Raw genomic sequence first — 12,598 nt, forward strand, 5'->3', positions numbered from 1 at the left:
AGTTTGACAAATTTGGTCGCTGTCAGTATTCTTGAATGTTTTTTGACTCGGTGCTGAATTTGGACATTGGCTGCTGGATAACAGGACATGATCCTGGGCAACTTGTTCTAGGTGACCCTGCCTGAGTAGAGGGGTTGGACAAGATGACCTTCAGAGGTCCCTTCCAACCTCAATCGTTCTGTAAGCAAGCTCCAGTCATTTTAGTAGGTTTATTTCTAAAAGCCAAGCAAAGTTTGATGCTTAATATAAATGTTCTGCATAACTTTCAAGATACCCACTCACTGTAAAACAGTGATTTCTGGAGGCAGACTATGGCTTGCTCAGAAAGTTGGGCAGGAATTCTAAAGGGGAACACTATTATGCTTGTCCATATGCACCCATTATTATTAGAAGCAGCAGGAGAGAACAGGCAGAAAAGATGCTACAGGAACTCTTTCAGGGAGTTTTCCTAAAGTAGAGAGGTTTTGAACTTTGCATTAGCATGGCACTGGCTCTATAATGCTCTTAACTTATCTCTCTCTTCCTACCCAATGATGAGTACTTCCCTCTGTGTCAGCAATGAGGAACTCAGCCTGGAAACTGAGTTAGATTTGGAGACACTTCTACAGTCCAGAGATTTATTTGAAGAATTTCTGGAATTAACCCCTTTTATTCCTCCTTCATGTCTCATGATATGAAACTCTGTTTCTTCCCATTTTAACACCACTGTAGCTATTTCTTTGACTTGAGCTTAGTAACTCATGCTTTTTTCCCCATTCCTCTTAAGCTTCAGATGTATGTTCTCCATATGACAGTACAACATTATGGGTCCCAAATGATCCAACTGTGAGTGAGTTACAAATTCAGAGTGTGTCTAGACATACTATTCATGTTATACCTCCGAAACCACAAAGACCTTTAAAACTATTGATTCAGGAAATGCTAAAGAATTTTCTGCTGTCTTGTGAGGGATAATGCAGGGTTGTTATTTGAAGGAGGAGTTCTTACCCAAGACTTTCTAATGCTCAGTTTTGCTTGTTTAGTGACTGGGAAAAGGAGCTACTTGGCCTATACATTTCCTGACTGCTCTTCTTGTGCATAAGCTAATTTCTTTTCACTGGAGACCTATGTAATGTCAACTAGTTTACCTGATTTCCTGATTTATGAAGAACATATTGTTTTTAGTTTTATGTCATAACTAATCCCATACAAATGCAAAAAGTGAAGGGGTGAAAACAGACAATTATTTACTTGCCCAACACAATAAATGCATTATTCCTTTTGCACCCTGCTTAAGTATTGCAAGAGAGGATGAACAAACAGATTGGTCTCCTCCCACCACATATCTGCATTGCCAGCACTCAGGGAAATAAAGACTGCATGGATTAAAAAGTTGCAAGGGTATTATTAAGGCATAAGCTGCTGAAACAGGAGCATGCATTGAAGAGGTCTCAGTTCAACAGTATCAGTCCTATTATGAGCAATGCCAGCCTCACTGCTAATGCGGAAGCCAGGGATGAGAATGCAGGTAAGCTCTTTCTATACCAGGGCATGAGCAAATCACAATGAATTGCAGCCATTGCCACAATTTAGTACAATACATTATTTCTATTTTTTAAATCTTGACTTTTGAAAACTGTTTTACTCTTCTCTGCTTGAGACAGAAGTATTGGAGTTCTTTCAGCACTGCCTATGAAGTGACTTTACTGATTTTGCTTATGGTTTGAAATCTATTTATGATGCACGTTTGAGGCAGTATTTGCAGCTCCTAAGGTTTCTGTGAATAAGATTCACAAACATTTAAACAAACTCTCCAGAATATTTTCCCTGCCTTTCTCTGAATCACAGTTTGTGCATATGCAATTTATTACTGTCAGGCTGTTAGACAGGCTGATCATGTGGGAATTGACCATTTCATTTTCACATAATAACAGCCTTTGCCTTTCATTGTCACATAGAAATAGCCCTTGCACTGGCACCTTGATGATGCTCTTTCTTCCTCAGTTTGCTTGATTAGATCTTTTGATTGAAGTACTTGAAAGACATAATTTCATAAATACACTTGAAGCAATTCCACACAAACCACCTCATCCTCCCTAAATCATTCTCATTTTATTGCTGAATTTTCAAATACCATTAAAAAACATTACATTATGATAGGTCAATTATTGAACTGCGTACCCTGTAGACAACTCACAGTGCTGTCTGTATAAACGATTTCTTGTTCCTGATTAATGGTAGGATAATAAGACGATCTTAACTTAGAAAAACACTTTAACTTGTGGAGTTCTCTAACCAAATGTCCTTCTGCTTTGTTATAAAGATGCAAACTGTTTTATTAAAATGGAAATGGACTGTAGGTCATCAAACTAGTCTGAATATTTTTTGTACTGATTACTTATTTTTATTTTAGTATGCACCTTAACAGTACCATAAAAAATTATTTGTGGCTATAAATATATAGATCCATTCTAACAACAAGAAAAAACTTGAAGTTATTTCTGAACATTTCAGTAAAAGAAGCTGGTTGGTGCATGAGCAATGTGGACACCCTATTTAAATAGCCTGTGGACTTAAAGTATTTGGCTTTCATATATGCTCTGACTGGTAGCTCTGTACTATACATGAGACAATATTTGAAGGTAAAGGTAGTATCTTTATTTCTATTTGACCAGCTGGTTTAGCTGGAAATATTAAACTGGTTTGCAAGCATTTGCCTAGATTTCTCCAATAAAGAGCTATTACACCTTTCTACAAAGTTTGTCCTGTCATTGTCCTTGAACCATCATGGCTACAAGAAAATGACACTAAACATCTCTACGATATGCCAGATACTGTTTAGTTCATGCCTAGAGTAGGAAATGACTGTAGTAGTCCTGGATGTCTGGTGGCAAGTAATGACATTTAGTAGGAAACTGTCAATATCATGATCAATGCAAAAAGTATTTTCTTATGCACAGTCCACGAGTGCTTATTATTTCGTGGGTTTTTTTTTCCTTTTACTCTTTACCAAACAATGGTATTTCTTGAAAACCAACCCTCCAAAAAATCTTCAATTGTATTTTATAAAAAAGTAATCTATGGACTACACTGCAAGAAGATTAAAAAACATGGAAGAAATGTTAAGAAAATGTGTATGTCTGGATCCAACTTAATTTTCCAGCTCTAAGCTTCCATGGAAAAGAAATAGTACTGTCATTTTCTATTTATGTTACATATGCTCACAGGCAAATTTCACTTTTTGACTCCATTATTTAAGTCAGTATGTTGATCTAATTTATTTTATTTTATAGCTAAGTTCTATCTCATGAAAAAAAGATTTGCACTGCATATACAGTAACTGAAGTGGTCTCATGTTGTCACTATTTTTTCTTCTCTTTCTAGGTGATGTCATTGTCTATATTAATGAAGTTTGTGTCCTTGGACATACTCACGCAGATGTAGTCAAACTCTTCCAGTCTGTTCCCATTGGTCAGAGTGTCAACTTGGTGCTATGTCGTGGATACCCTTTGCCCTTTGATCCTGAAGATCCTGCCAACAGCATGGTGCCACCCCTTGCAGTAATGGAGAGGCCTCCGGTAGTGGTAAATGGAAGACATAACTATGAAACTTATTTGGAATACATTTCTAGGACTTCTCAGTCTGTTCCAGATGTAACAGATCGACCACCACACTCCTTGCACTCCATTCCAGCAGATAGTCAGCTTGATAGCACATTCCCACCACCTGCCCATGATGATAATGTATCAATGGCTTCTTCTGGGGCCACCCAAGCTGAACTCATGACCTTAACCATTGTGAAAGGGGCCCAGGGCTTTGGCTTCACTATAGCAGACAGTCCTACAGGACAGAGGGTGAAGCAAATTCTAGACATTCAGGGATGTCCTGGTTTGTGTGAAGGTGACCTCATTGTTGAGATCAACCAGCAGAATGTACAGAACCTGAGCCATGCAGAAGTAGTGGATATACTTAAAGAATGTCCTGTTGGAAGTGAAACTTCTTTGATTATCCATAGAGGAGGTAAGTTTGGAAAGTCTGTACAATTACGAAAATGTGTGTAAAAGGTTCTAAAACATAAGACATACATATACTCACTACATCCGTGTGTGCTAGATTGGAAATTAATTTCCGTGTTGCGGGAGATAACACCATTGGTTCTGGAAAACTGTGTCTGCAATTAAGTATCTTAGGCAAAATCTAACAGTTTGTTGTACATTCCTTTTTGTTTTTAGTGTCAATGGTCCCATCTCTGTATAAGGATAGAACTAGAGCAGTTCCAGACCGTTCACCCCATAATATTTTGTATGGTGTCTGCAGCAAACTCTTATAGTCCCAAAGCAGTGCTGCAAGCTTTAGATATAATTGTATATATTGACTCATTAAGGTAGATAAAAATCAGAGCAATCTGTTAGCCCTTTACAAGATTATTGGTTTTGACAAGCAATTTTCCCTCCTTTTCCTTCATTGTAAAAGTATTGTACAAAAGTTGTTTTATTTCTTTCTTGACAACAAAGACCCATAATAACTTTTGTCTTTTTTAAAAAAATAGCTTCTAGCAACTTAGTTTTTCTGGCCAGCCTGACACAGTAAGCTTGAATATACACCACCGGAAGGGGAGAGTCAGGACTTATCTGTAAGGAAGCAATAACAACAGAAGTCCTAATACCTTGATAGTGATAATTAATTTAATATATTTTAATATTTTAGTCAAACTATTTTTTATTCAATGATTTGAGATGAGCATCCATCACTATTTATTACCTGAAGCAAATAATATTTTAATTTCTTTAATCAAATATCTTTGTTCATTTAAAGGCATTCATGTGTCACTGAATGTACGTTACTCTGTACTTCAAAAGAAAACGAAAGAGGATTCTATAAAAAAAAAAATGATTACTTTCCTTCTGAACAGCAGAGGTTGGGAAGAAAAGCTTTAGTGTTTGTGTATGCCAAACGTTAGTCATTAGAAAACCTAGAAATCCTTAGAACAAGAAATATAGTAACATTTTATAAAATTGCAAAAATAATAAACGTAGGGTGATTTAAATATCTGTAGATTCACATAGTCAATAAAGTACTTTTCATATCTGTATTTAAAACAATGATTTATAAGAGACAGAATCTGACATTTCTTTGGAATGAAACCAAATTAAGAGTGATAAGTAAAGGTCAATTGGTGTCACTATAGTATATAACCTTGGAGAAAGTTAATTGTTGCGGAAGAACTATATTAGTTGGTATTAAATCTGGTTTTGTCTAACATCCATTAAGAAACTGGAACACTGGAGTAAGCAACATTTTTTCTGAAGATACTTACAAATTAGGGAGAATTGCATAGTAAAAATAAAAGAGTATAGAGGGGATTTGAAGGGTTAATGTAACCCCAAAAGGCAGGATTTTATTTTGAAAAATGCAAGCTGATCCCCCTCTAGAGGAAAACAATTCAGAACACCAATCTTCAGAGAGAAGTGGAGTGTGAAATCCAGTATGCTGAAGAAGCCTGGGTAGCAATAGAGAGAAAATGGATACTTCTGCAATCAGTGCAGGACAGTAGCAGAAAAAACCCTGAAGCAGCAACATACTCAAGCCCATGAGAATAATTCCTCTCTCTCAGATAATTTCTTCTTAGAGTATCGATTCATGATCAAAACAAGTTGATCAACCTGATATTTTAACAAGTTCTGGTACAGTAACGGCACTGTGGTTATTTCCTACATATCGTTATGGCAGATAGGAGAATCTGCATTGAGATCAACCCTCAAAAAAAGCAGTTTAAATTTACACCATCTTGCCTTTTGCCAGCCAAACACTGAGGTACAGATAGTTACCCTAGTTCAGCTGGCACAAAACACGAGGCCCAAATGCAGTGACCTGTTCCTGAGTCTTAACCCTCTGTTGCTGGGGCAGGGGGTGGTTGGTTGCTGTAGAGAATGCAAAGAGAAAGAAAGCATGTTTTGTTCATGGTAAAACAATGACTAAGACTAAGGCAACTCTTTGGAAGTTCTACAGAGTGATTAAACTTAATGTTGGGATACAGAACAAGTGAAAGCTGACTATCAGAAATTTCTGTAAATCAGAAATAAGGAATATACCTTAATGCAAGGTTGTTAGACTCTGAAATTAAAGAAAAGGTTTTTTTGTTTGAGTGATTAAAAAGAAAATAAAAAATACAGTGTGTGAGACAAACCTACTCTACCTGACAGATGGCTAAATCATAGGTTAACAGAAATATGAGAACTGCTTTAAGGTGACAACCTGGGGGTTTTTTCATAATTTCATAGGAAGAGGGAATCCATGTGACCAAAGGTACAACTATAGTGCAGGTAATTATATCTATGCTGGTCGTCATGACTCCTTTTATAGTCTTTGGGCAGAAACAGGCCTTTCTGGGGTGAAATTCATGTCATTCCAATGTAGATGTTTCAAATAAGTCAGACGTACCCTGAAAGCATGTATTCTACTCGACTGGCTATAAAGGGAATTGAGGATGACTGATTCAGATGCATGTGTCTATCCCACATTTTATGAATAAGAAACAGATGATAAGATTTGGTCGTGTGAGATAATCTGAACACAAAACAAAATTCTAGTGCTTTTAGAAACCTGCTATGATTCTAAAATATTTAGTCTCTGACACCGGTGAAGCAGGCATAATTTCTTCTTACTCATGGATCCAGTTTTTATTTCATTATCTCTAATGTGTAATGGCACTTGGATAATACCATTCTCTTCCATCATTACCCTATGCATCCTGTCTTTAGCATTTCATTTTTAAGAGGTAGTACCAAAGTACTATTCCTGCATGTGGAGGAGGAAGGCTGTGTTTTGCATAAGGTTATGTGTTGCCTTGTAACATACTCTGTCTCTGATTTGAATATGGCCTGACTGCATAGTTCACTGTGGAAAATCCTTTTTTGTAAGTGACTTAATTTCTCTCTCTCATCCAGCAATCTTATCTACATTGCAGACAAGAAACAGATCGACATCGGCTGAGATGTATTCTCACTATAGGAAAAAAAATTCTTATACAGGAAAAAATGCTCTCTCATGCATATAGTATGCTTCTACAGCATTTCAAAAGCCATTGTCCCCCAAGCTTAGGAGGTCAACAGCCAGAGTATGCAGGGCAAGGAAGGGCCTGCATGTTTCAAAAATATGGAGGGAATAGCAGTACTCAAATTTAAAGCGGCCACTAAAGAAAACTGAACCAACACCAGACAGAGACTTGTCATAGGGTACCATCCAGCTGGAGGAAGTCCCACTGAATTTGTAGTGTACTTGTTTTAAAACTTCTAAAGAAGAAGTAGTAATTTACCTGCTCATTAAAAAACAATCATTGAAATAATATCATTGTAAGAAGAAAATACTAGGCAGCACTTTTTTAGATGACAACTATGATACACTATGGCTACAGATCTTACAATCTTATTTCTGTTTATTAATCAGGTTCTTTGCTAAACACAGATGCACTGCTTAGTTCAATTTCTTTGCATCTGTTTTTGCTGATAGGTTGGGGTTTTTTGCAATATAGTTGCCATTGATAACTATAAGCTGATGGAAGTGTTCATATTGGGAAAAAAAAAAGATAAAATTAAAAGATTCTGGGAAAGTTTTTCCTAAAAAAAAAGAAAAAATTAATAGTAAAAAAGAAGGGATGAAAAAGATATGAAAATGTTTGTCACCCAAACAGATTTACCCCTTTCCAGCTTTGCTTCAGCCTTCACACTTCATCCTCAGCTTCTGCAGCAGTCTGCATTGAGCATAGGCTGCTGGAATGGTGTGGAAGAGCTCTCAAAAATCAGTCTTTCTGAATGTTGATAGAGTAGAAATTCTGCATTAGTCTAGAACCACTGAAAAAAGCACTAAGTGGTTGAAGCACTATGTCCCAAATTTATGTAGAGCAAAATATTCACTAATAAGGACACCAAAAATTGTTTTTGGCATGTTCTACTAAATTAGCTATCCAAGTACCTGACATATGCCATCTCTTTTGGAAAGTACCATTTTAATATATGAACCTATAGACAGGAGCCCAGCCCCAGAAGTGTTCCTGCCTAAAAAAGAACTGACACATTCAAATGCAGATCCATCAAGACAATGTCTGAAATACTGTTGTTAAGGAAACCTGAAGACAACCCAGGACTAATGAAGCTATGTCAACGCCTAAACAAGTGCTGTGGGTGAAGCATTAAAACTAAATGCAAAATGTGGGATCCTGACAAAGTTCCTACATTAGACAGTTATTTTAAAATGGTGGAATCCAAACAGGTTCTGAGAAACTGGGACTGTTAGTATGAAACTAATCCTCCTTTGTTGGATGCGGAAAGTAACCTTGCCAGGAAAGATGAGGTACTTAATGCTTCCTTTGCCTCAGTCTTTAATAGTCAGACTGGTCATCCTCGGGGTTGTCAGGCCCCTGTGCTGGGGGATGGAGACAGTATGCAGAATGAAGTCCCAGGTGTTGAAGAGGTGGCAGTCACTGACCTGCTCCTTCACCTCCTCCTTCACCTGGATGTTCACAAGTCCATGGGGCCAGATGGGATCCACCCAAGGATACTGAGGGAGCTGGCAGAGGAGTTCGCCAAGCCACTCTCCATCATTTATCAGCAGTCCTGGTCAACCAGGGAGGTCCCAGATGACTGGAAGCTAGCAAATGTGATGCCCCTCTACAAGAAGGGTCAGAAGGAGGATCCAGGGAACTACAGGCCTGTCAGCCTGACCTCGGTGCGGGGAAAGGTCATGGAGCAGATCATTTTGAATGCCATTACGCAGCACGTGCGGGACAACCAGGGGATCGGACTCAGCCAGCATGGGTTTATGAAAGGGAGGTCCTGCCTCACTAACCTGGTCTCCTTCTATGATAATGTGACCCGCTTAGTGGATGATGGGAAGGCTATGGCTATTGTCTACTTGGACTTTAGTAAGGCCTTTGACACTGTCTCCCACAGCATCCTCCTGGAGAAGCTGGCAGCTCACGGCTTGGACAAGTGCACTCTGCACTGAGTTAAAAACTGGCTGGACGTCTGAGCCCAGAGAGTGGTGGTGAATGGAGTCAAACCCAGTTGGTGGATGGTCACGAGTGGTGTTCCCCAGGGCTCAGTGTTGGGGCCATTCCTGTTCAATATCTTCATTGATGATCTGGATGAGGGGGTTGAGTGCACCCTCAGTAAGCTTGCAGATGACACCAAGCTGGGTGGAAGTGTCAACCTGCTGGAGGGCAGGGAGGCCCTACAGAGGGACCTGGACAGGCTGGATCATTGGGCCAGAGCCAACAATATGAGATTCAACAAGACCAAGTGCCGGGTCCTGCACTTGGGTCACAACAACACCATGCAACGCTACAGGCTTGGGGAAGAGTGGCTGGAGAGCTGCCTGGAGGAAAAGGACCTGGAAGTGTTGGTTGACAGCCAGCTGAACGTGAGCCAGCAGTGTGCTCAGGTGGCCAAGAAGGCCAACAGCATCCTGGCTTGTATCAGCAATAGTGTGGCCAGCAGGAGTAGGGCAGTGACCGTGCCTCTGTACTCGGCACTGGTGAGGCAGCACCTCAAATCCTGTGTTCAGCTTTGGGCCCCTCACTACAAGAAGGACATCGAGGTGCTGGAGCGTGTCCAGAGAAGGGCAACGAAGTTGGTGAAGGTCTGGAGAACAGGTCTTATGAGGAGCAGCTGAGGGAATTGGGTTGTTTAGTGTGGAGAAGAGGAGGCTGAGGGGAGACCTTATTGCTCTCTTCAACTACCTGAAAGGAGGTTGTAGCAAGGTGGGGGTCGGTCTCTTCTCCCTAGTAACAAGCGATAGGATGAGAGGAAATGGCCTTAAGCTGCACCAGGGGAAGTTTAGGTTGGATATTAGGAAAAACTTCTTCACCGAAAGGGTTGTCAAGCACTGGAACAGGCTGCCCAGGGAAGTGGTGGAGTCTCCATCTCTGGAAGTATTTCAAAGAAGGGTAGATGTGGTGCTTGAGGATATGGTTTAGTGATGGACTTGGCAGTGATAGGTTAGCGGTTGGACTTGATGATCTTAAGGGTCTTTTCCAACCTTAACGATTCTATGATTCTATGAAAACAGAGCCAGAGGACTGATGTACTGTCCATACTGGTTAATTATTAGCCCACTCCTGGCATAGGACTGCAATAAGCCAGCAGCCAGTTTTACTCTGGCATGATATGGGATATAGCATGGGGCCCATGCACTGCACAAACAGTCAAGATGAGGAAGGAGAATTTAACTGCGTAGATGTTAGAATAAAACTGTGAGAATAAAAGGATATCCGAGTATCTTTCTCAGATTTTATATAAACCCCAACAGAAGTTTATAACTCCTTAAGACTGCTAACAGATACCAGTACATCACACGAAGCATCAGCAATTTCTAAAACAGCCAGAAATTTCATTACAAAATCTCTGCATATTCCAGCTCCTCAAAATGAGTAGACTTCAATGGAAGGAACACTACAGTCTCGGTGCCCCCTCTGTGGACTGATCTCAGATTTACGTCTCTACCACAGAGAATTTTTTTTGTCCAGGCTTGCTAGAAGATGTCTTTCACTTCCTTTGATCAGGAAAGCTTGTGCTTCTTTTTCTCCAAGTTGTCTTCTATCTTGGGAAAGCTGCACAACATAAAGCTGCAGGCAGCACCATCACTCTAGTCTGGCCCAGGCAGTTCTGATCTCCTGGGTCCATGACTTCAGCCCACCTCTGAGGTCTTCAGAGCTTTGACTCTGCTTCTGCAGTTCTTCATTCAAAATATTAAGAAAGTACCTGGTGCGAACTGGAGACCCTGTATCTCATGGCTTACTCATCCCCAGTTCAGGACTTCCTAGCCAACAGTACTGAGGGTTTGAAGAAATAAAATTATTAGGAGGATAGTGTAGGTTTTTGATTTGGGACTTACGGAGGTTTTCTACCGTCCTACTGTCTCTAGTCTTTTACATCCCTGAGACACTGGTGAATTTTTTCCTTCCAGTCTCTTCCTAAAGGAACCCGTTCTTGGTTTAGTTGCTTCCTATGGGTACTCTGAATTAATTACAGTCTGTTCATGTTTACTTTGTCCATCAAGTTATGCTTCTTTTGTTGTTTCTGACAAGAAATATTGGGAGATACAAGGTCTGATAGTTCTCCTGCTTCCTGCCATACTTTCTCCTCTCCAGACAGTTACTCCAACTGTACATTTGCTCCTGATTCCTTTTCTCCCATTTCTTGAGAGTATTCTAATGTTGAGAAGAACTTAGATCCATTTGGCAACATCTGCATTTTTATCCCTGCTGTATTCTTAAATGGCACATATATCTCTTGTTTGTGAGCTTAAGGGACATCTGATTCCACAAAGGGAATGTGCACATGAACGTAGTAGTGAGCCACTGACTCATTTGACAGGAACCATGTGAACCATTGATACCTAGAAGTCGATGACATAAACAACTTCTGTCCCACATGCTGCTAAAATATCCTCCTTCAATTTTCTCTTTCTGATTTATCACACCATTTTGCCTTGTCATCCCTCTATGGAGTGCTCTGTTGTTCTTTGGTCTGTCTGCTTTAAAACTGATGGAAAACAAAGGTTCGTCTCTGACCTTTCTCCTTTCCATCTCAAAATTATGAGCTTTTATATGACATCTTAAATTCAGCAGTTTCCTCAGCATTAGTTCCCTGTAAATGTATCCTTCTTATGCTGACTTTTGAGTTGTTTCATTTTTTGCTCATTTTTGTTGCTGTTCTTATCTAGTAATGCCAGAAATATTTAATAATCAAAAATGTTATGAGGCATGCTACCTTGTCCACTTCATTGACTTTGCTGTTAGATGTCATGTTGCCCTTTTCCTCACCTCCAAGCTTGGCCACTTGTCCCTTCCTACCTTCCCTACACAGAAATCAATATTTTGTGCAAGATAGTTTCATAACAGCCTTGTGAGAGGCGCAGTTGTCTTTCCTGTGTTAATTCCAGAAGTAAATTTTCTGAAAGATTTTAGAAAACACTGTTCCCATGCAAGAAATACTGCTATTATATTAACATAACTCCTGGAAGTATGGCCTTCCAAAATCATTTTTACAAGGCATGTCTCACCTTACAGAGTATCGTATTTTTAGCTGTGAGATATGTACTCTCCTAGTAACCTTCAAACTATTTACATCCTTTTTGTCCTACGCATTGAAAATGTTTTATACTTTGGATTAACTTGAAATATTTTTTAAGCATCTTGTTGTAATCATCTGGTATAAAATGTATTTTAATAAATATTTTACATGTTATAGCAGGTAAACTAAAAAAAAGTTACATATATAGCTTAGTTTATGAAGGGATTCAATCTAAATCTTGTTAGTAAGAGAAATGGTAACCTCTCAGTAGCACAGGGAATGACAAATTTGAGCAGAGGGAGCCATGGCAGGAGACCAGTTATCCTAAAATTCACACTGATTAGACTTTCATATATTTTCTTGTATAGCTCAGATTAGCAGTGAAACAGTGCAATTGCTTCCAGATTTCCGAATAAAAGAAAAAGTAGCCATAGACATCCTTAATGAATATGGATTCCTGAAAAAATAGACATCAATAATAATTAGTAGCTATTACACTGTATTAATGGAAGTAGTATTAATTGTGTTGCCTTTCAAAGTGGTAGTGT

General features: G+C 39.3%; 1 protein-coding gene across 6 annotated transcripts in view; it reads left to right on the top strand.

Annotated features, from left to right (window-relative positions):
- The window catches only part of MAGI2 (membrane associated guanylate kinase, WW and PDZ domain containing 2), a 764,477-nt gene that overhangs the window by 639,774 nt on the left and 112,105 nt on the right, over positions 1–12,598 (top strand). For all 6 annotated transcript variants that reach the window (XM_064444109.1, XM_064444078.1, XM_064444093.1 and 3 more), the window contains one exon: positions 3,364–3,999. In XM_064444109.1, coding sequence (XP_064300179.1) covers positions 3,364–3,999 — 636 coding nt within the window. The remainder of the gene's footprint in view (positions 1–3,363; positions 4,000–12,598) is intronic.

Source organism: Phalacrocorax carbo, chromosome 1 (genome assembly GCF_963921805.1).
Source record: "Phalacrocorax carbo chromosome 1, bPhaCar2.1, whole genome shotgun sequence".
NCBI classification, from domain to species: domain Eukaryota; kingdom Metazoa; phylum Chordata; class Aves; order Suliformes; family Phalacrocoracidae; genus Phalacrocorax; species Phalacrocorax carbo.